The following is a 23380-nucleotide window of genomic DNA, read 5'->3' on the forward strand; positions in this document are numbered from 1 at the left end:
TAAACATACTTAAGTTTGAAGTTTGCACAACGTGTGAATGTGTCCTATCTGGAACGTCAAAAAATCTGCAGGCGCCCATGCACACATGCCACCCCTTATACACTGGCCCTGAGTAAGATGTATTTCAGGCAACCTATTTTTTTTAGTCAACAAAAAACAGGTTTTTGCAGTGCCATGGCTAATGGGATGGAGGCTCCCCAAAAAAAGCGTGTCATTAGGGTCTCAAAATCTTCCAAATTCTACCGCTAGGTTTTCCTAAAATAAAAAGCTCCTTAAATTAGCAAAAGGGCACAAAATTCTCCTCTAATTAAAATGTATGGGTAGCCTACACTTGACATTGGGTTTTAGGCTTTGTTTTCAATATTACTGATCTCCGCAAGACCATAAGACTTGTTTTTTACTTACTTACTTAGAGGGTTGCCTAAAAAAACATCTGCCTTGAGTAAGTTTATTTTCATTTGATTTGTCATTAAAAAAAAACAAAAAAAACAATATGATTGAACCGGCAATTGAACTCCGGTCTCCGCCGTCGAATTCCATGACATTAACCTCACGGCCAAGTGAACAAACTCATTCTGACTAATTTAACTTTATTAAAATTAATGTTTGAATATATATTTGAAGATGTTTTTAAAATTGGAATTCTGTGCCGCAAACAAAGGGCTTTGGAGTTGTATAAAGTATTTAAGGTTTCTCTTTCAGGTTGTTTTTTTTCAATAAACTTTTTTATTAAAAAAAAAGTTAGAGGGAATTTGAAAAACGTACCTACTTTTTAAGGGGGATGGGGACTTAAAAGTACGCTTGGCAACAAGGGGAAGGGGGTGTCAAATTTCAAAATTTTTGGCGTACGTACTTTATGGACGACCCTTAACTACAATGGAGATTTTGGTTTTGATAATAACTTTGGTCTAAAAGACAATCAAAAAAAGATATTTTTTTATCTAAAACATTATTTGAATCAAAAGCAAACTGGTTCTTTTTGTTTTTTATTAAATTTTTAGCCTAAGAATTGATAAAAACCTATAGATTAAAGTCTTAAAGTTAAGTTAACTCTGTGCATTTATGCCAAAAATTTTAATAACCAAATAAAATAATTCAATAAGACAAGAAGTTTGAATGATTTAAACAAACAAACTTACTTTATTAGTTTTTACTGAAATATCGAAAGCATTTGATACAGTTGACGACTGCATTCTATTAGATAAACTAAAGCACTATGGTATAATTGGATTAAAAGGTTGTAAAGACGTATTGTCATCTTTATCTTCTTTGAGCCCATGTCTGTTTAATTCTTTATTTTATAAAGATCATTGTAAAAATGTTTATATTTATACTGTATATACAAAAACGTTGCTTAACGTTGAACAGCAAAATAAAAAAAATAAAAATAAATCAAAAAAATTATTGAGTTGGAAATATAAAAACATCATGTACAAAGATTGTTAAATATATAATGATAGTAATCAATTTTATTATCAATATTATATTTTAATCCAGCAGGCACAAAATAATAATGAACATCTTTCGGGCGTCTTTTCCAGGTATGAATTGATTACTTTTTTATACCAAAGTCAGAAAAATTTAAGTTCTAAGGATTCTAAGACTGGTTCATCAATTTTTATTAAATCAAATTACTTCGCCACCAAATAAGTATATATACGCTGTAAATATTTACTAATAGTTTGATATAGATGTAGAATGTTCTATAATTAACTAGGATTAGGTTTATTATTTATCAGTTTTATAATTTTGTATTTTTATTCCTATTTGTTGGCGAAGTAATTTGATTTATTAAAAATTGATGGGCCAAAATCTCAGGGTCCTTAGAATTTTAGGTTTTTTGACTCTGGAATAAAAAATGTAATCAATTCCCAGCCATCAAAGACGCCTGTAAGATGTTTATTGATCAATTTGTGCCTGCTGGATTAAGTTAAAATAATAATAAAACTAAAAATAATAAAATATCAAATTTTACCACCAACATTAAAAATCATGATTAAAATTTAAAATATTTTAAGTTTTAATCTTTATTAAATGAATTCAAATTCACTTAATAAAGATTAAAATTAAAAAAAAGTTTGTTATCAAAGTGTTTTTTTAATGAACTAACTGATCCAAGAATGTTCATATAACTTTAAAAACAAATTTACTTATTACAAGGCTTCAATCAACCCTTATTTAAGTTGCAAGTTTGCATAAAACAAAGGAGAAAGGTTTTACAGAAATTGTAAAAAGGAAGCCGTTGACAAATAAATACTTAAAACTCAATAAGTCAGGAAAACATGAAAACTGATGAGAATTCTAAAATGTCATTGATCAAGGAAAGAAACTATGTTATTAAAAGATATTTAAACATTAAGAACAGGAAAGATAAAGAAAAGACAGGAAAGATATTTGAACATAAAGAACAGGATGTAATTTGGAAAGGTAGAAAATGGAAACTAAAGTAAGAAAATGTCAAACATGAAGAGATGCAATCTTAGCGAACGCTAACTTTGCAATAGATTATTTATGATTTCCATTGGATATCAGTACTGAAGGATAATCTGTGTAAGCACAAAGTAGAGAACTCAGTGGGAATGTTTGAATTTATTAAAATATCGATAATATTGCAATAACTATTAGCAGTAAATATTTTTTGAAAATTTTTTCAGATACACCATATTATCATATTATTCCAAAAAAGACCAATCAGAATTGTCTAAAGCTTAACATATCAAGACCAATAGCCTTTGCCCCCCCCCCCCCCGCTTGCATTTAATGTGCATTAAAACTGTTTATTTAAAACAAATAATACATTTTGAGGGATCTCTATTATGCTTAAGAAGCAGAGGAGTCGTTTTTTTCAGCTGAAAGGAAAACAAGATTTGTCCACACTTTCTTAACTATTTAAATATTTTAGAGTGAAATATTTTAGAGTTCTGTGAAACACTTTTGTAAGACTGTAACAGGAATGTTATCCAAACCACAAAAAAAAAGAATTTTAGAGAGTAATAACTTTAGCAGGAGTTATTTGGATGTCTAGGGGTGGATTAATAATTTAGATTTTTTGCATATTACCTTGCTTTTTTCTCAGGAAATTTATTAAGGTAGCATCTATGTATATTATACAAAGACTAATATTCTTATATTTTATCTTTTATACATTGTATAAAAGATGAAATATAAGAATATTAGTCTTTTTTAATGAATTTAAATTAGAATATTAGTCTTTTTTAATAGCTAAAGATTTGAAGTCTTATTTTAAAGATTTCTTAAAAGGCTCTGAAACCTAATTTCTGATATAAAATACAAAACTTAGTTTTTTGAGAAAACTGGATGTTAAAATCAGACAATACCTTTTTTTTCTGATTTCTTGCTATGTTTATCAGAAGATTGTCCTTCAGAAATTAGGTTATATGATAAATATATGATATGTAGGTTAATATATAGGCCAATATATAAACTAATATATAGGTTATAAGATATGTAGGTTATGTGAAAATTATAATAAAGATTATGATAAAAAGTAGCAGTTGTACAAAAAAAAGAAACCTATGGTGTAAACTGAAAATGTTTGACTTTAAATCAATGAGAAAAAATGAAAATCTGTCTGAATAAAAAAAAAATCATAATTTTTAGCAGAATGACCAATGACATCAACCCAAAAAAAAGTAAGTTGCAAAAAGAATCTCAGTCAGCTTTAAGATAGTAGTGAGAAGTGCAAACTGTGAATCTGATGTAGAAGAAGAGATAAAAATTTTGAACCATCTAAAATAGAACTAACAAAAAATTAGCACAAGAAAAAAGCAAATTAAAGAGTTAATTTAAGGGATTAGGATAGTATGGAAACCACGAAATTGACTATTTGAGTAAAAGATTAAAAAAGAAAAAAACGCCAAGTTAATAAGAGTGATCAGGATTAAAGTCACCAAAAACAGCAATACTGGCTAAAAAAAGTACACTAAGAACTGAAGATAAAACAGCTGGGTTTAAATTAATCTTAAGAAAATGATTAACTTTAAATTTGTCTCACTGAGAGCAGATAGGTCTGGTAAATTTTAAAAAAGGTAAGATTTAATAGATTTAATGTTACTTTAACAATAAGCTATAGTGTTGCATTACTTTAGCTTATCAACCAAAGATGTAATAAAGGAATCTTTATATCGCCTTAACAATTCACAGCAAAAGCATTTACAATGACATTTTCCATGTGTAACACGGTACAGTTAAAAATTTTACAGTTATTAATGAAATCAAACATAATGCAAGTTACCACAGAGTTTAGAAAAAATTTGTGGTTGCTCTATCACAGAACAACTAGTTGGCTTTAGGAACCATTAAAATAAGATTAAAGTTGTACCCTCATTAAGAGATAACACAAAAACTTGCATAACCACAACCAGAAAAACCCGCAAACAAAGTCAAAAAAGGTCCTGCATTCATTACCGTAGGTAGCAAAAGATGTGTTAAAGGTTTACAACTGTGCAAGTCTATAAGATTAGGAAATGGTGCAAGGTTAGTCAACAGAAATTTACTGCTTATTCTTAAGTCTTCGCCCAGAAAAACTTCCACAAGCGAGAAGCCAGATGCAGGTAACACCTGCTTAGACAAAACACTATTATTGAGACACTGCCCTTAGTTGTTACAAAATTAAAATTCCTAAAACTAGCGTCATTTATGGTGACTCTTTTTATTATTCTTTTGACTATTTAACTAAATTTTTTTTTGTTGTTTTTTTGCTGCTTATTGAAAAAACTACACCTATTATTTTATGTTAATTTTAATCTTGATTAATTTAGTGATACGTTTTATGTTTGCAAGTTTTTATTAAAAAGGCGTAAATGAGTAAGATAAACACTGGTTAAACACTTAGAATATCAGAGATTTCAAGATAAATGCATTTGAGTAGATTCGGGAGATCTGGTAGGATCAAGGTGATCATTGTTTTAAGTTTTTTAAAAGATTTGAAATAATGCTTGTAATAAAAAGTAACGGTACATTTGGTGGTTTGATTTAATTATTAAGCAAGATAAGTCCAGCTGCTTTAAACTGTTCCAGACACTGTAAAAACCTTCATTTAATTGCTTTGCTAGATTTGTACCAATTGATTGTGTTTTCAAGGCTTTTTTGATTTTATTTATTTTGTTCCACCAAGTGCTAGTTTTGTTAGTGAGGTCACTTAAAAATTGTTTTTTGTGGTGCCATATTTTTGATTTAACAGTTTTGTATGGTGTTTTCCATTTCTCAAGATTGCTACTGTGGTACTGTTTTAGTCAGATTCGAATCAGTTTCTTAGTGTCATCCATGTTGGTAGAATAAGTCAAATGCTATCTGCCCATTGTCTTGGGAAAAATTGAATAAAGGATTTGGAATAATTTGTTTCAAATTTCTTTGTCTCAGAGCTTCTGCTGTGTCTGCAATGTTAGCGGATCTGTATGTTGCTAATTTGTGTGCTGGTTCAGTCTTGCAACAGAATGTTTTTAATGGGAGAGCATGGACTATGCTTCCCAAGCGGTGGAAGGTTTATGCACTTGTATACTGTTTTCGCATTCATAAGTATTATATATAAAACACTGTTTTATCTAGTTGGTTGGTTATTCAATTGGCAACGACTATGTGTGCTGGTTATATTTTTGGTGTTAGCACCGTTTAAGTAACCAGTTACATGTATCAGAGGTTTGTTATCACATGTATTGCTAGAGATAATGTTTTTTATTTGGTGTTGGATTATCAATCTGGTAGATTGATGACTTTTGCTTATTGGCTACCCACTCCGGTATGTATGCGCATGCTACAATAAAGGACAAGTAACCTTGTGGTAATCATTGCGGGTACTAGAGTGAGCTCTAGCTAGCCAATTTTGTAGTGGTCTTTAACTTCAATTGGTTATTCCATTTTAATTGTTGTAAAAGAGTTAAATTTTGGCGAGTAGCTTTTTTTAATCAAAGTAGAGCCCCTCCTCCTATTTGTTAGTGCATTAATTGTTAATTCTGTAATACTTGTCATTAATTTTGTTAAGTATAATGGTTTTATTTTGCTCTTTTAACCAGGTTTCCATTACGCACACTAAATCAGCTTCAGTGTCTTCCATGATTCGGTTGATTAACTGCATCTTTTTACAAATCTATAAGGCGTTTGTTACGAGTATAGATGGTAGTCATTTGGTTTTTGCTGGGTAAAATTTGTATGCATTTGGGTTAAGTGGTTTTTGACAGAGTTTTGTTTGAGAAGATTGACAGGACTTAGGTAGCAATTTGGTGGCTTCTACAGTAAAAGTTCATAATTAGTGAAGGGCTTGTTCTACAGTCTTGTTATTGACAAATGGGTGTCTTAGTCAACACACCTTTGTGTTTGATCTTAAAACAAATCTATATTTGTCTTTATACCCTGCAGTATCGAGCGCTTTATTGGCTGCATGTCTTTTTATATGCAGTTCTCGGTATTCAGATTGTTCTGCTGTAGTATGATATAAACGGATTGAAATGAGTGCTTAATTGGAGTTTGCTAATTTCTTTGCTACTGCAAGTATGGCATTTTTGTTTTCAGTGTTTTTTATTTTTATGACGAGTGGTTAGGCTTATTTTGATTTCCAATAGATAGGGTTTGCGTAACATGCATTGATTTTATAATATAAGTTTAAATTTCGATTGTTTCTAGAAGTTCGTTTGTGAGTTAGGTATCACTTTTGTATGGATTGTTTGGCATGCCAAATAATATACACTTTTTCAACTTTACATTGGCAGTTATTGCAGCAACGACCGCTTTGTTTGTTGCCAACCTTGCTTTATTGTTTTACTGTAAAGTGGTTTTAAGTTGGTAGTGTTGTTTTTTTCCTTCTATGTTTTTAATACATTGTTTTAATTTGTTTAAAAGTATATCTTTTGCGAATCTTTCTTCTTTAACTTTTTTAAGGTTAGATTTAATGAAGTGACATCTTGTTTTAGTGCGTATAGCCATTGGTCAGGTAGAGCAACTGAAGGTTTAGTACCACTGTGGGCCAAATCAATTGATGTCATAATAATTTACTTATATAATAATAATAAGTTTTTCAATAAATGTATAGGATTGTTTATTTTCCATATATTTATATATATTACTAAAATTATATGTATGTATAATTATATAATAGTATATAATATAGAAATATTTTTGTATAATAAACTTCCTTTTTTTATATGGTTTCTATAAGTATGCGCAAGAGCATATGCCTACCAAAAATGCTTTCTAATTTTTCATTTTATTTATCTTTTTTATTATAGGTGTCCCAAAAAGTTCTTACTGTCTTATCACAGATCACCGCGGAAGATCATTTGAGAAAGATTCTTCTTCATCATTTTCTTCAAAAATTGAAAAGTAAAATTTCTTGTTGATGTTTTACTTTTTTCGCATTTGAAAATTAATTTTTTTAAACTACTCGTATCTTTAATTGTTTTAAGGTGTTATTTTGATGCTGTGGTCACACTGTAATGTTATCGTCACAATAAGGTGTTTTGGACTTCTTAAACCTTTATAGATAGTTTATTTTTTGAAATGAACTTGTGTTTCTTCACATTTATAATAATATTGCAATCAATTACACTGGTAGTCTTCCTTTTTTTCCTATGCTATTCAAGTTAGGCTTTTTAATAATTGAAGGCATTATGTTACAAAATGTTTCAGATTCTTTTTGGATCTAAAAATAGGATTATCTTTAGTTTTTCAAAACAACTATAAGACTGAGAAGTTCTAAGAAGTTGAATTTTGTTTTCTTTAATGCTACTTTCCAAATAAAACTGTAATCAATTCAATTTCTTGGACAAAAATGTATTTATTGGTTATTTTCAATTTTATTTACAAGTTAAATTGTTTAATTTGCATGATTTACGCAAAAATAACGGCATATTTTGTAAGTGTTCAGTTTTTTTCTTTAAAAATTTGGTTTATAATTTGATCTATTGTTTTAAATTAAGCAGATTTGACAAAACTAATGAAAAAATAGGTTCTTAAAATAATACTTAAAAATTAAATATTTTATTGTTAAACTCATATGATAAACTCAACAAAGTTTGTTTAATAAATTATCAACAAAAAGGCATACAGTAAAAAATATTTAAAGTACCTGTGATTATTTGATGCAGCCAAATGAAGGGGAGTCTTTCCCTCAGCATCAGTTGAGTTAACTTCTGCAGAAGATGTAGAAATGATTAATTTTACGCAACTTACATGACCCTGATCAGCAGCTAAATGAAGAGGTGTCCTTTCCTGATTATCTCTGACATTAATATGAGCATTTTTGTTGATTAACATCTCTAATGCCTTTAAAAATTGTCAAGATTTTAAACATTTAAAAGAATTAAAAATTGATAGAATTTTTAAAGATTGAATGAAAAGTATTTTCAGAATATAAAAATTTATAAAAGAATTTTAGTAAAGAAAAAAACCTGAACATTTCCTTTAGCAGCAGCAAAGTGAACAGGTGTCTTATAGACATAATCTACATCATTTATTTTATCTAAAATATCTTGCTCCAATAAAAACTCTAAAGCTTCTAATTGATTCTCTTGAACAGCGATATGAAAAACATTTTTGTTGTGAACATCAGTTAAATTAATTTGAACACCTCGATCAGTTAAATACTTAATGACTTTTACATGCCCTTTCCACACAGCACACATAACAGGAGTATAGTTGTTCTTATCTTTAACTTCAAGTAATGCTCCTTTTTCATCTAACAAGGTAACAACTAATAATCGTCCAAACTGACAAGCCCTTAAATTGAATTTCAAAATTTAATAAAAAATTTATATGCAAATAAAAAATATAGTATAATATATACAAAAATATTACAAAAAAATGTACCTTTAATAGCATATAAAAAATGTTTTAAAGATCAAACTTAGCTCCCTGCAACTGGTTGCAGCTACAAGACCAGGGAACATAAAAATATTTTTTCTTTTTTTTTATAATAAAATTCATAACTATATGGAAATTCTTAGTATAAAACAGCTAATTATAATAATATAAATATATTTTTAAAGAAATAAATTGCAAATCTAAAAGCATACAAAATGTAATAATAAATATATAAATCGAATGTTAATACCATAAGTTAATACAGGAGAAAAAATTAATACCTATGCATAGGAGTCATTAAGTCTTTGTCCAATGCTTGAATATCTGAATTATGATTTAATAGCATATTCACTACTTTTTCTTGACCATTGATAGCAGCTAAGTGTAAAGGAGTTGAACCAGAGTCTGTTTGAGCATTGACATCTGCACCAACTTTAATTAACTTTTCTAGAAATTTTTGATTACCACAACGTGCTGCAATATGCAACGGTGTATCATTTGCATTAGTTCTACTATTAACCAATTCAATTTTTTTCTGATTATGCAATACAATGCTCTTTAGAGGGATTTTTTCAAATGCTGCAAAGGAATTAAATCAGATAAAAAAATTTCCATTAAAATGTAAAATCTCTATTTAAAAGTTAAAGCTCACCTCCATTTAGAAGTAAATCAAGAATATCTACTATAATTGACGAAGAAACATTTCGAACAACGTTTTTTTTAGCAAAAGATGATCCAAAAGAATCTTCAATAAAAAAAAATAATTCATAGTAATCTATATAATAAAATGAGTTGGGAAAAAAGTGTTAAAAATGCAAACCTCCTTTTTTTAGCTGAGCTCTAAGATCATCTGAGGTTGATGCAGCTGCATAATGTATAGGTCCTTGTCCATTATTATCTATAGCAAACACATTTGCTCCGCATTTAATAAGAGTACCTACAACCCACTCAGATCCTCCACAAATTGCTAAATGAAGAGGAGTAGCCTAATAAGATAAAACGATAATGTTATGATTTTGATAGTAACTGAATAGCGCTCATAAAACAATAGTCTTATAAAAATCTCAAATGTTGATTTAATTATTTAAGTTCAATTAATTGATTTCATTGAACTAATAGTTTAATATATTTTGATTTAATAAGATAACTGTGTTTTTGCTTAGTTTTATATATCCTAAAATTTCTTTTTCTTTTAATACAAATATTCTTATAATTATTTAGTGATCAAAAAACTAATAAATTTATTTTTAATTTAATTAAGAGGTTCTTTACTAGTTCCTTTTATGCTGACAAATCTAGTTTATGGTTATCTTCTCTCAGGAATTTTCTGTTTGAATGTTTTTGAGAGACAACGAAGTTGACAAGTTTGAGTTGATGCATAACTATTTATTGAGGTAGACTCTTTTGAACCGTTAAAAAAGTATTTTTTAGCCTAGCTGTTTGAGCCAATCTTCATAGGAAAAGTTTTTGATTGTTACTATTTTTTTTGTTGCTTATGTTAGACTTGCTTTAAGATGGCAATGTCAGACAATAAAAGTGTCAGTCCAGGCTTGTACAACAAACTCAAGGTGTGTGTAAAATTAAATGAGACATACTTCAAAATTGCGGCAAAATATTTTTGTTGCCCTAGCACTCTATTCACATTGATGCAGCTAACTCCACTACCGATCTGACTTTAAGATCATTGGATACTATCACACTAAGGTCTTGTTTTAATGCATACTTTCAAAGGAATGCATGTGCAGTTTATGTCAGCCATTATATAATCTTGCATTGAATTCTTACAAGTCATGTTAATGTCACCTTAAAGAGTTATGCTGTACAACTCATTCTTGATTCAAGATCACAAAGAGCCGAGAGCACAAGAATAAGTCTTGAGGCACACCATTAGTGACAGCTTTCTATTCAAATGTAATTTTGTTGATGACCACTCATTGACTTTAGTTGAGTAGCAAAGCTGTGATTTAATCTAAGAGCAGCATAAATGCCAGAAGCTCTTAACTTATGACAAAATTGTTTGTGCGGCACTTTACTAAACACATTAGCAAAGTCTATGTAAATGACATTTACTACGCGGCCCCATTGAATTCAGCATTCGTTCATCCTTCAAGTTTTTTGAAGGATGAACGAATGCTGTTTTGGAGTAATGAAACCATAAGTAACGCAGTGTTCTAATATGCTCCTTTGAAAAAACTTTGCTATCATCTTGCAATAGAATAACGTGAAAGAAACTGGCTGGTAATTTGAATTTTAGTTTACTGCCCCTCTTAAAATTAGGCATTCAATTTTTTTAACAATTCAAGAACGACAACAACTGCAAATAAGCACTTTGTAAGGAAAGAGTGGAGGTGAGCCACTGTAGCAAGTTGATTTCATCTCATCAGGATAGTTAGGACATTTTTGCACTATAAAGATAAAAAAACTTACTAAATTAAAGTCACAAACTGCTTGAGTACGACTGGCTACATCTGCCACTGTACCTTTGAGGTCCAAAATATATATCACTTGAAAAAAATCATTCAACAATGAACATGTTTCTTAAGTATCAGCTGTGTTAATGCCAGCAACTGTTTCTAGCAATAAAAATGATGCTCTCTTTGCTTTGTATACGCATATTTAGGCATTTAAAGACACTTTTTGAATACCTGGTGAGATGCTCTTCATACATGTGTCAGATTTGAACACTTTGATTTTTGCATGCAATGCAATTTGATATTTTGATAAATTTTTGCCTTTGCCACATACACTTTGCCCAAAGGTGTATTTAGCTTTAAATGCCTCAACAACAACTGATGTTACTCATTACTCCTGTTATATATATATATATATATATATATATATATATATATATATATATATATATATATATATATATATATATATATATATATATATATATATATATATATATATATATATTATTTAAATATATATATATATATATATATATATATATATATATATATATATATATATATATATATATATTTATATATACATATATATATATATATATATATATATATATATATATATATATATATATATATATATATATATATATATATATACAGTGTTTTTAGTGCTACAAAATTATAAGACTCTTTTGGAAAAAATACATACAAATTGTTATTTATATAAAAAGATGTATTAATTTTGAACGATCAATAGTAGGTACTATTCTCAATAATTTTCAGGTTTGGAGATCTAGCTGGCTACTTCATTGTTTCAATTTTGCTGCTGTTGAAATATTCCTTTATTATCTTAGCTGCATAATGCTAGTATTATCTTGCTGAAAAACAAAATTTTCGCCACCAATGACAGAGTCTTCACGTCGTAAGAATTCTTGAACAATTAAAAGATAATCATTAGCCTTTATTTTTCCGTCAATAAAATGAGTTTTTGATTTACCATGACACCCAATCGCACACCAAATTATTACACCACCACCACTCATTTGACGTTGTTGCTGTGTTATTGGTTCTTTATGCAAATTATGAAAATAATAATTCCATCAATCCGGCCCATCAAGACAAAATCGTTTTTCATCAGAAAATACAACTTTTTGCCACTCTTCTTTCCATGTTATGTGGTCCTTTGCAAAATATATTTGATAGTTGATGTGATTTGTTGTCAAAGGTGGTTAACACTGAAGTATTTTGCGTGAAATCACACCTACTTCTGCATTAATTTGACATGCAGTTAATGAAGAAACTGAAGCTTTTTTTAACAACCTACCCTATCATGTTCACTTATTGTTGATGGACGTGTAGGACTTTTTTATTCCATACATATGAGGACTATTAACAGTTTTTAATCACAGTTCGGCTGTGTCCAATAGCTCAAGTCATGTAACTAATGGAGTGGCCCATTTTCGATAAACTAGAGAGCACTTTTTTCTCATCTGGACTTAATGGTGCATTTTATACTTTTTTTTATTTTATACTTAATAAAAAAAACCTAAACTAAATTTTTGAGAGTTTACTAAAGTTTACAGTGATATAATCTTATGTGGTGTTTACATCAAATAAATATTGTTAATTGCCCAAAACTGCAGTTTGCAAATAAAACGTTTTTTGTAAAACTGTCTTATAATTTAATCGCACTGAAAAAATGTTGTTTTTATGTACAATGCGAGTTACGTCAAAAATAAATTTGTTAAAATGTTGTTTAGTGTTGTAAATCCTTTGCTTTTATTTACAACAAATATTAGTTTTTAAATAAAATGTATGTATATATATATACATTTGTATACATATATGTATATATATATATATATATATATATATATATATATATATATATATATATATATATATATATATATATATATATATACATATATGTATATATATATATATATACATATACATATACATATATATATATATATATATATATATATATGTATATATATATATATATATATATATTTATAAATATATATATATATATATATATATATATATATATATATATATATATATATATATATATATATATATATATATATATATATATATAAACGTGTGTGTAATTGATTCGTAGAATTTTTTTAAAATCTTGCTATTCTTAAAACTTTTGAAAAACTCATAAAAGAAAGAAAAAGTATTCATTCCAATAAAAGATTTATATTCATTATACAAGTTTACAAGTTACTTTTGAACAGATAATAATCCATTGCAAAAGCTTTGTCAACAAGAGTACGGACCTGAAATGAAAAGTTAGTACACGTTTTTGAAGCATGCTTTACAAGTTCATTCATGATTTGACATACTCTTGATTTTAATTGATCAGCATTTTCTAGCTAAAAGGAATCAGCAAACACTTGTCTCTTGATTTCAGCATGAAGGAGCTCAATAGGTCAACATTGAGGGGCATTGGTGGTGTAATTTTGTTTCAAAACAAATAGAATTTGTTTGTTGTTTAAATACTTAACTCCTTTTGAATAATAATGTGATGAAACTTTGTCAGGCCAAAAGATGCAAGCTTTATCAGGGCAGTGTTTTTCAATGTAGGGGATTAGTCTTCGTTCAAGGCATTCAAATTTGTACATCTGGGCATCAATGGCCATTCCCTGGTTCCAGATAAAGTAATCAGAAACACCATGATCACACAATACATACTAAACGCATACTTTAAAGGAAAACTTGATGTGACCTGAGAAGCGAATCTCTTCTGAAGTTGTTGAGGCATCTTTGGCATAAAAATTTTTACTTGAAAACTTGGCCCCATCATTCTTTGTTGTATATGTTTCATCATCCATTATGATAATCGGTCCACCTGCTTCCTTCGTTAAATGCTGTCGATAAAGTCATTTAAGGGCTTTTCTTATTTCACCTTTCTAAGCTGAATGGTAAAAAGGTTCTGGTTTTTGCTTGTGACAATAAACACCATGTCTGTTCAAATTATTTAAGACAGTTTTATGGCAAACATTGTATTTTGGGCAGCTCTTCTTCAACTTTTGCTTGTTGTGTTGCTAAACTCACGTATAAGACCTCCAAGTGCTGCACCAGTGATCAGTCTAGCAGCTCCATTATTTCTACGACCATAAGTAACACCCACCATCTTCTCTGCTTGTCCGAGAACCTTTTATGCACTAGATTTTGCAAAGCCTGTAAGCAATCTTTCTAACCCATGTGTTCAGTACTTTTCAAGATATTGTTTGCAATTTCACGAGATGCCATATCGAAACTGTGTTTTAAAACGATGTACCCAAATGATACTAAAACAGAAAAACGACAATTACAAGCATGAGCCACCTGTATATCATATAACACAGTTTCTATTTTTAGACGTGATTTACTCTAATCATATTTGCATGTTAACATTATTCTACAAATCCATTACACACATGTTATATATATATATATATATATATATATATATATATATATATATATATATATATATATATATATATATATATATATATATATATATATATATATGTATACATATATATATATATATATATATATATATATATATATATATATATATATATATATATATATATGTATGTATGTAGAATATCAAGAATATGATTTTGACAACCAATGAATTGTGATTCTTTTAGTTTCTTTTCAGTAAAACGTCTTTGCCACTATCTAAAAATGCTATTTCTTCTTCCAGTATTTACACTCGTAGAGTCTGCTACAATTATCTTAATACTCTCCCATAAACCATATTCATCAAGAACAGTTTTATATCTTTAACAAAAGTAACTGCTTTTCTGTCTGGTAGATCTAGTGCTTTTAACTTAACCTCTCTTTATTTATTCTTCAACCCTGACACTTAATATTCTTGGTGAAAATATGTTTTCCATCAAAGTGCTGTGACCAACTTTCTATATGTAATGTTTTCTTCATTTTTTAACTTAAGTTCTTCTTTAAGTTTTACTTTAAGAATTACTTTAATAGTTGGTCTGAATATGCCAAACTGTGAAGATGTCTGAATGTTGATCCAATCTTGAGATGATTGTCAACACATGATTGCAGGTTTGCTGTTTAAAAAATTTGAAGATGTTGAAAATTTGGTTGCAGTTTTGGTTTGCTGTAGTTTTTGCTGGTACTTGTGGACTTTTCTTATGCTGGTACTTGTGGACTCTTGATATTCTGCCTCAGAATTAGGTTCAGAAGTTGACGTTGTTATTGTTGCCATTACTTTTATTGAAGTTGGCTTTAAGGACATTTTTCTTCTTTTGGATGGATGGATAGTTTTTAAACTAGCAGCCTTTACAGTTTTATAACCAACCTGTTTTTTGCTTTCAATGTGAACATGATACAAGGTATTGTCCTCACTGCAAAGCCATAGATTATTTTTTTGGTGAAAACAAAAACTTCATTCAATGGATCAAAATTTTTTGTTTTACACATTTTTAATACTTCTGCAGCACAAAATCTAGGTTTGTCTGTACAAATCGATTTAATAAATGTTGAAAATTTAAATTCTTTTGCCATAAACTTGTTACTTCTTTCTCCATTTATTTTAAACTTTCTTGGTTTCCTTTAATGGATTCACCAAGAAACAGATAGCAACAATTTGGATTTTGAGTGGTATCCTGCTATTATTTTCTAGTGATAGTTCTTCAAATAAAACAGCTCTCTCTTTCTATGTGACTCATCAAATTGTACAGGATTCTTCATCCAGATCATCTATATCTTTCAGAAGTGAAAGCAATTTTCTTATAGGATTTTAAAATTGAAGATAATACTTGAATACATTTCTAAAAAGCAATAGCAATAAGTATAAGTGCTTTTGTACTTTAATATTACTTGACGCCATCTGATGAATGCAGATTCATATATAATTAATAGCATTGCACAATCAGCTTATAGAGTCAAAATCTTGCTTGCTTTTTATTAACTTTGAATGACTCTTGAAAGTTTTAAAAGATTTCAGAGATTTCTAAAACATTCTAGAAAATTCTGAAAAGTTCGATAAAGTTCAATTTGATTCTAGAATAATTCAGAATGTCATAATGCCAGTGCCAGCAAATACTACTTATATACCATGTTGTGGATTACCTCCTTTAAAAATTAATCATAATTAGACTTTTTTTCATTAATTTTGAGCAAAAGTTTGTCAATTTAAAACAGGAAATTAATTATTTCACATAAAGTTATAATCCTAAATGTCTTCTATTAATCTGTGTCTAAGTTAAAGTCCATATATGTAGGTATGGTACGGTCAATACTGTGTGGCAACTATGTATGTGCGTACACCAACAAGAACAGTTGGTTTTATATAATTACAATGCACTTTTTTTAAATGTTATCGCAAAGTTATTGCATTTATTCTCCAAATGTGTTTTTTTGTTTTTGTTGATTATTTATATTACTTGAAAATCAAATAAACACCACTGTTTTTGTTGAAAGAGCATATAATTTGGGATCTATCTGGGAGACCAAGATAAATGATGCACACCTTATTAAGTCTGCAAGTAATCTAAAAAACATATGAGAAAGTGAAGTAAAAAGACCAGCAAAAGTATGGGGTTTGCTGTACCAATAATATAGTGGGAGAAAAATGATCAGGTAAATGACTGCTTTTTTTTGCACTCTAAATTTAAAGGATATATACAGGAAGAGACTTAAAGGATATTTACAAGATATTTATTTAAAGAACCTTTACTTGAGTGAAAGAAAATCGTTTTCCTTCCTTTTCACATCAAACTGAGATTGATTAAGCAATTTGTCAACCTTTTGAAAAAAAGTTTGAATTGCTTCAAGTATATCTGCACTGTGTTTCTAAGTTTGGCAATTGAAAAACTTGAAGAAGGGATTTTTGAATGTACCACAGCTCAGTAAGTTCTCAAAATACACATAATTTGGTGAAAACAAGTACTGAAATAAAAACATTAACTTGAAAAGACTTTGCAGATATAAAACCAGGGCTAATTAAAACACCCAAAAATTTTTGTGTAAGTTTTTGTAAAATTTTCAAGTGAAATGAAAAAATAAGCACATACCATAAAACTGCCAATGTTCAGTCACCATGTAACTTTGGTCATATAAGTAAAAATATAAAAAAAGCATGCAAAACTTAAATTTTACAAGCCTTTTTTTCTCAAATAATATTTTTAATTAGTTTGTAAATATGAATCGATAAAAAAATAATAATGTTTATATGCTATCTGCTGAAATAATTTTTTGGCAAAACAACAATTTAAAAAAATGCATATTATTAAAATCTAAAATAAGGAAATTATTAAAATGAATAATCAAACTTAATGTTAGTATTATTTAGAGACACCAAGTTAATTATTTTTACAGAGAATTTTTGAAAATTAACTACTTTTTTTATAAGAATTAGTGAAGTTTTAAAATACTCTAACTTCGGTCATTACAGATAAACAACGAAGGAGACAATTAGTAGTGATATTGTGAAATGTTGATAAGTGTTGCAAATATAAAATTTACCAATAACTTTATCTGTAAATTTACCACTAAATTTTGACATTTTTATAATGGATACACATCATGATATTTTATTTGAATAAAAAATTTGTTCAAAATTTCAAAATTAACTGACGGTTCTTTGAGTTATCAATCTTATGACATTTTTTTGGATATAAAATTACAGCTCAAAATAAAGACAATTATGGATGCGTTGCAAGTCCTGTAACAAATCCTGTCACGATTGGTCAACGATACGAACAAGAATTGCCTATAAACATACAAAGCTCATTTAAAGCAAAGTAGTGTTTTTTTATTTATTGAAAAAACCTTTTTAAATTTATTTAAAAAATATATTTTCAATTTTATTAGCTAGTGGCGTAGCAAATGTGGTAATGGCCAAAGTAATAAAATAGTTGACTAATTACAATAAAAATTAAAAATACAACTTACATTAAAAAGGTCGTTTTTATGTGCTCCCATTTGTTTATTTTGGTGCCCCTAAAAGCTTTTTTTTTAAGCCCGGGATGACGCCCTCCTTGGTTACTGGTATTACCTGAATTTATATCAAAATTTTACAATAAAACAAAATTTAAAAAGTAGTTTTCATTATTTGTGACGTTAAGTTTGTGAAATATTGAGTACAAGTTTTTATTTTTCATTTTTTTATTTTTACAATATCAATTATCAGTATAGTTTTTTGTATGTTTCAGAACGACAAATTAAAAAATTTTAATTTATGAGGGATAAATAAATGTTTAAAGCTTAAGTGACCAAACTTGGGCGATTTTACGGTATAATGAATTATTTTATTCAAATTATTATGCTTATACACAATTATTGATTAATTTCATATTTAATTTAAAATGAAAAAATGCTCAACTGTTTTTTGAAGAAAATCATCGAAAAACACATATGTGTTTTTAATATAGTTAGTTGTGCCTTAGTCACTGTTTTAGTTCACCTTTAATCTACTTTATATGTATGTTTATTTCCTGTCTAAAAGTTACTTTATACATGTTTGTGTTCTGTATGTTTGTGCTCTATCTGTTGATAATTATATGTGTGTTTGTGTTCTGTTTAAACCTCTGGCGTGGTATTTACTCACTAGTAAGTTACTTTATGTATGTATGTATGTTTGTGTTCTTTCTGAACCTCTCAAGCAGTGTTTACTCACCCGTATGTTACTTAACGTATGTTTGTGTTCTGTTTAAATGTTCTGCTTAAATCTTTCTTGATGCAGCGTGGGCTCATTAACTAACTAGTTACTTTAACTAGATAACCTTTCTAAATAAATCTCTAGTATTTTGCTAGATGTAGTGTTTTTCCAAATGCATTTTAAAAATATCATTTATGATATTTTAAGGTACTATTTGCAAAAAGTAACTCCTTTTAACTACACCAGGTCAGGTAAGGTTTAGGATCATCACAATCACCCTGCTACTGGTATCATGAAACCCAGTACTACCTGCCCCATGCCCAGCTGCTTCGTAGGGTGTGCTTTTTTAGGCAAAGTCTAGAAAAAGCAAACTCCGAATTAGAAATCGTATCTTCTAAATCGGAGTTTGTAAAAATCCATGCCCTAGGGCTTTTGGTTGAGTAAAGACTTGAGATAATGTCTTAAAAAAATAACTAATCATGGGCAGATTTAGCTGCATTTAGCTAAAATTTCCCCGTCTTGGAGCTTTCAGTTGAGGAAAAGCTAGAGATGATGTCTCAATAAAAATACTCATCTTGGGCATATGTTTACTGTATTCAGCTACTGTCTTGTAAGGGGGTTCCTAGGCAAAAACTTTTGTGGTACACAGAATAATTCAGCAAACCAGACTAAAACCCCTTCTTTATCTATTAGTCTTGTGCAGATGTAAACCTATAACACATTGTCTCCTGCCTTATGAATGCTGAAGGATGATGAATGCTGGATCTTCTTAGCTCTATGCATAGGTTTATTTTTTGTGCCACTTTGAGAGTGGCTATGCAACTTTTTCAACTCATTAAACTGAAACCTCATTAAACTTAGTTTAATGAGGTTTCAGTTTAATGAGTTTTTAGTTTCTGAGGCTGGCTGGTAGTAAGGTTTCCCAGACTCTGTGGTAGTTCTCAGATAGGCTGATTCCAGATAGGCTGATTTCAAATGTATTAACAGTGCCATGTTACGCATGGATGGTCTTCCTCAGAAAACTTTGCTCTATCTATGAATGACTCAAGTTCTCTTGAAACTTTAATTGAGCCAGAAGTAACCCAAAACATTAAACATAAAAAACCATCCTTACCACCTAACTGTTTTAATATATCTTTTATAAATATCGTGGTGCATACATACGCATCAATTCACTTATTTGTCATGAAATCAGGTTTGAACTCTTTGACAATTCTTTTATGTGCTTCTTCTTTGCAACTCTAAACTATTTATTAAGTGCTTCACTGAGTCTTGTTTTCCTGCCTGCATGAAAATGGCATCCGTTGTTCCAAAACTCCAGAGAATATTCTGACCCCTCTAGTTATTGTCCTATCAGTCTACTTTCTAATATTAGCAAGGTTTTTGAATCTTTGATTAACAAGTTTCTCGTATCCTATTTGAGTAAAATAATATACTTTCAGACAATCAATACAGTTTTCAATCCTCTTGCTCTACAGCTCTTAAAACTTTTAATCAAGTGCTCGCGAGTAGGATGCACTCAAATGAACCCAAGTATTTTTTAATCAGCATTTGATATCTGATCAAGCTTCAGCAGTCAGATTTAGTTTCTTTAAGTCTTAGATAGCACTCTTTAAACTAGGAGTTCTTAGCTGACAAATGTGTATTTGGCATGCTATGCAAATAGCATCCGATGTTTTCTTTTAAAACTTGCCATTTTTGTGAGCTAGAACTGAACAGGTTATAAGCCTTTTACACAATATTGAAAAAGTTTATAAGCTCTGCCCAGCATTTTGTGGCATGGACACCACACAGATTTAAGCTAAGACAAGCAAATGGAGAATAAATTGCCTATGAGTTCTGTTTAATAATCTCTGCTTGAGCTCCTTTATACTGGCTGCTCATGTTACTGCCGTTTTTCAGTAACACTGAAAATTAATTCAGCAATAGCTTTCCCCATTTTCTGATTGCAGAAAACAAACTCTAGTAATTGCTCATGAACTTTGCAGAGATTATTTTCTTTATTTAATTGAACGTAACGCAATATAAATACAGTTTGTTCCATGTGTGTTGAATCAGAGGTTGCATCACCAAGTATTGATTTATACATTGCTGCCTCATTCACTTTGAAGAAAATCTAATACTTTTTTGGCACAACGTCGTTTTTTTGTTTTGAATTTCTAGTGAAAGGTAACTCACTTGTTGACTTTTCTTCAATTTCTGCGACTTTATAACTTTGTTCAGATGTTCTTTCAAGAACCATAATGGCTCATCAATTCTAAAATGCCTAAAAATTTGCCATTTGCTGCAACGCTAACTAAGTCACCTGTTCTTCTAAACCTTGTCCAGCTAGAAATAGTCTAATATCTAAAATTCAGTAATGCTTAATTCTTAAGGCTCTGCAGCAGTACTTTTTTCTAATTGCTACCATTTAATATAACAATATTTATGGTTGCTGCTTTTTTGATTCTGGAATTTTTTTATGTAATTTTTTTCCATTTCCTTTGAAAACAATACCCAGATAAAAATAAAAAGTGTGAGCGACATGTTCTTGGTAGTTCACTAAAAAAGGTGACAAGGAAAACAAAACAATGACTATTTCATTTTGCGACAAACAAGCTGATCATGAGGAACAACTTCTCCATTTTTTATACTTATATGTAGTATAAAAACTGAAAATAAATGTCAGTTCATATTTTTTCGAAATTGAGATGGTGTCTTTTCTAAAACCCTACAAACTGCTTCCTCAATTTCAAATGCATTATGATATTGATTTTCTGAATCTATCTCTTTCAAAGACCCTGAACATCCGTACTTTAAAGTTACTTTGCCAATACTCGAACAATACAAAATCTAAAAGCTTCCAAATAATGTGTTAAAAGTAGTTTCTACATAATTTTTTTCTTTATATATTTTCATTTAAGGATAATTTCTTAATAACTTAGCTTATATAACTGTTTTGATCAACAAAGCATAATGCAATTATAATACTTTATAACTCACAAGTCTGGGCCCTTGAATATAGCTAGCCCCCAGGACAGTATACCCCATGACTCTCTCTCTCTCTCTCTCTCTCTCTCTCTCTCTCTCTCTATATATATATATATATATATATATATATATATATATATATATATATATATATATATATATATATATATATATATATATATATATATATATATATATATATATATATATGTATATATATATATATATATATATATATATATATATATATATATATATATATATAAATATATATATATATATACGTGTATATATATATATACATGTATCTATATAAATGTATATATATATATATATATATATACATGGTATATATATATATATATATATATATATATATATATATATATATACATGTATATATATATATATATATACATATATATATATATTTATATATATATACGTGTATATATATATATATATACATGTATCTATATAAATGTATATATATATATATATATATACATGGTATATATATATATTATATATATATATATATATATATATATATATATATATACATATATATATACATGTATATATATATATATATATATACATATATATATATATATATATATATATATATATATATATATATATATATATATATATATATATAAATATATATATATATATATATATATATGCATGTATATATTGTCTTAATGTCATATTTTGTTGTAAGTGTATATATTAATTACTTTTCATAAATGAAAATGTTTTACATTTTTTGAGTTTTAATAAAACCACAAGCAAAAATATATGTAAATTGTCAACCCATATATAAAAACTTTATAAAATACTCCTTTGCTTAAATTTACTAAAATTAGTTACAGTTACAAAATTGTGTTTATAGCAGGTTATTTATATTAACTGATTTTTGCTTGTTTATTGTATTAGTTTATATTTATTACAATGAATTGCTTTTATTATGTCACTTCTCATGTATGACTACAGCCGTGCATAAAGTTGTAAGTACATAAAATACACAGTACATATAGCAAGCATGAACATAGTTACAATCTCATCGATTGACTTATTTATATATTGAACTAATTTTAAAAAATAATAATTAATTTGAAAAATCTCAAGAAACCACAAGTTACAATTTTACTATTGTTTAGGTTAAAATATTATGTAAAAACAATGTCTCCTTACTAAAAAATGTTATGCCTCGTAATATAAAGATAACAGACATTTTGCATGGAACGCAACCATAACTTTGATAAATTACAATACGTAACATTTCCAAAAATTGTTATAGAGGTAAAAAATTAATAATAGTAAAAATATTGTTGTCATTGAAGATTATATTATTATAATGTCAATTGATCTTATTAAATTACGCTTATTACTTTTAAATACTATGATTTTTTTAGATTACAATATGTTGAAAGAAATCAGTAAAAAGTCGAAGATTTTCAACATGTTCCTTCATCAAAAGTAGAAGATCTTATTGAGTTACCTCTCAGAGGAGGTGAGATTTTAAACA

At 28.4% G+C, this 23380-nt stretch overlaps 1 protein-coding gene across 1 annotated transcript in view; it reads right to left on the minus strand.

The window, feature by feature from the left end:
- LOC136078729 (uncharacterized) overlaps positions 1 to 23380 on the minus strand; it is a 165136-nt gene that overhangs the window by 41189 nt on the left and 100567 nt on the right. Inside the window, exons 15-19 of the mRNA XM_065794520.1 lie at positions 9635 to 9800; positions 9467 to 9559; positions 9096 to 9393; positions 8403 to 8730; positions 8081 to 8277 (exon numbers count right to left, since the gene is read on the minus strand). Coding sequence (XP_065650592.1) covers positions 8081 to 8277; positions 8403 to 8730; positions 9096 to 9393; positions 9467 to 9559; positions 9635 to 9800 — 1082 coding nt within the window. The remainder of the gene's footprint in view (positions 1 to 8080; positions 8278 to 8402; positions 8731 to 9095; positions 9394 to 9466; positions 9560 to 9634; positions 9801 to 23380) is intronic.

The sequence above is a fragment of the Hydra vulgaris genome, chromosome 03, assembly GCF_038396675.1.
Source record: "Hydra vulgaris chromosome 03, alternate assembly HydraT2T_AEP".
In the NCBI taxonomy this organism is placed as follows: domain Eukaryota; kingdom Metazoa; phylum Cnidaria; class Hydrozoa; order Anthoathecata; family Hydridae; genus Hydra; species Hydra vulgaris.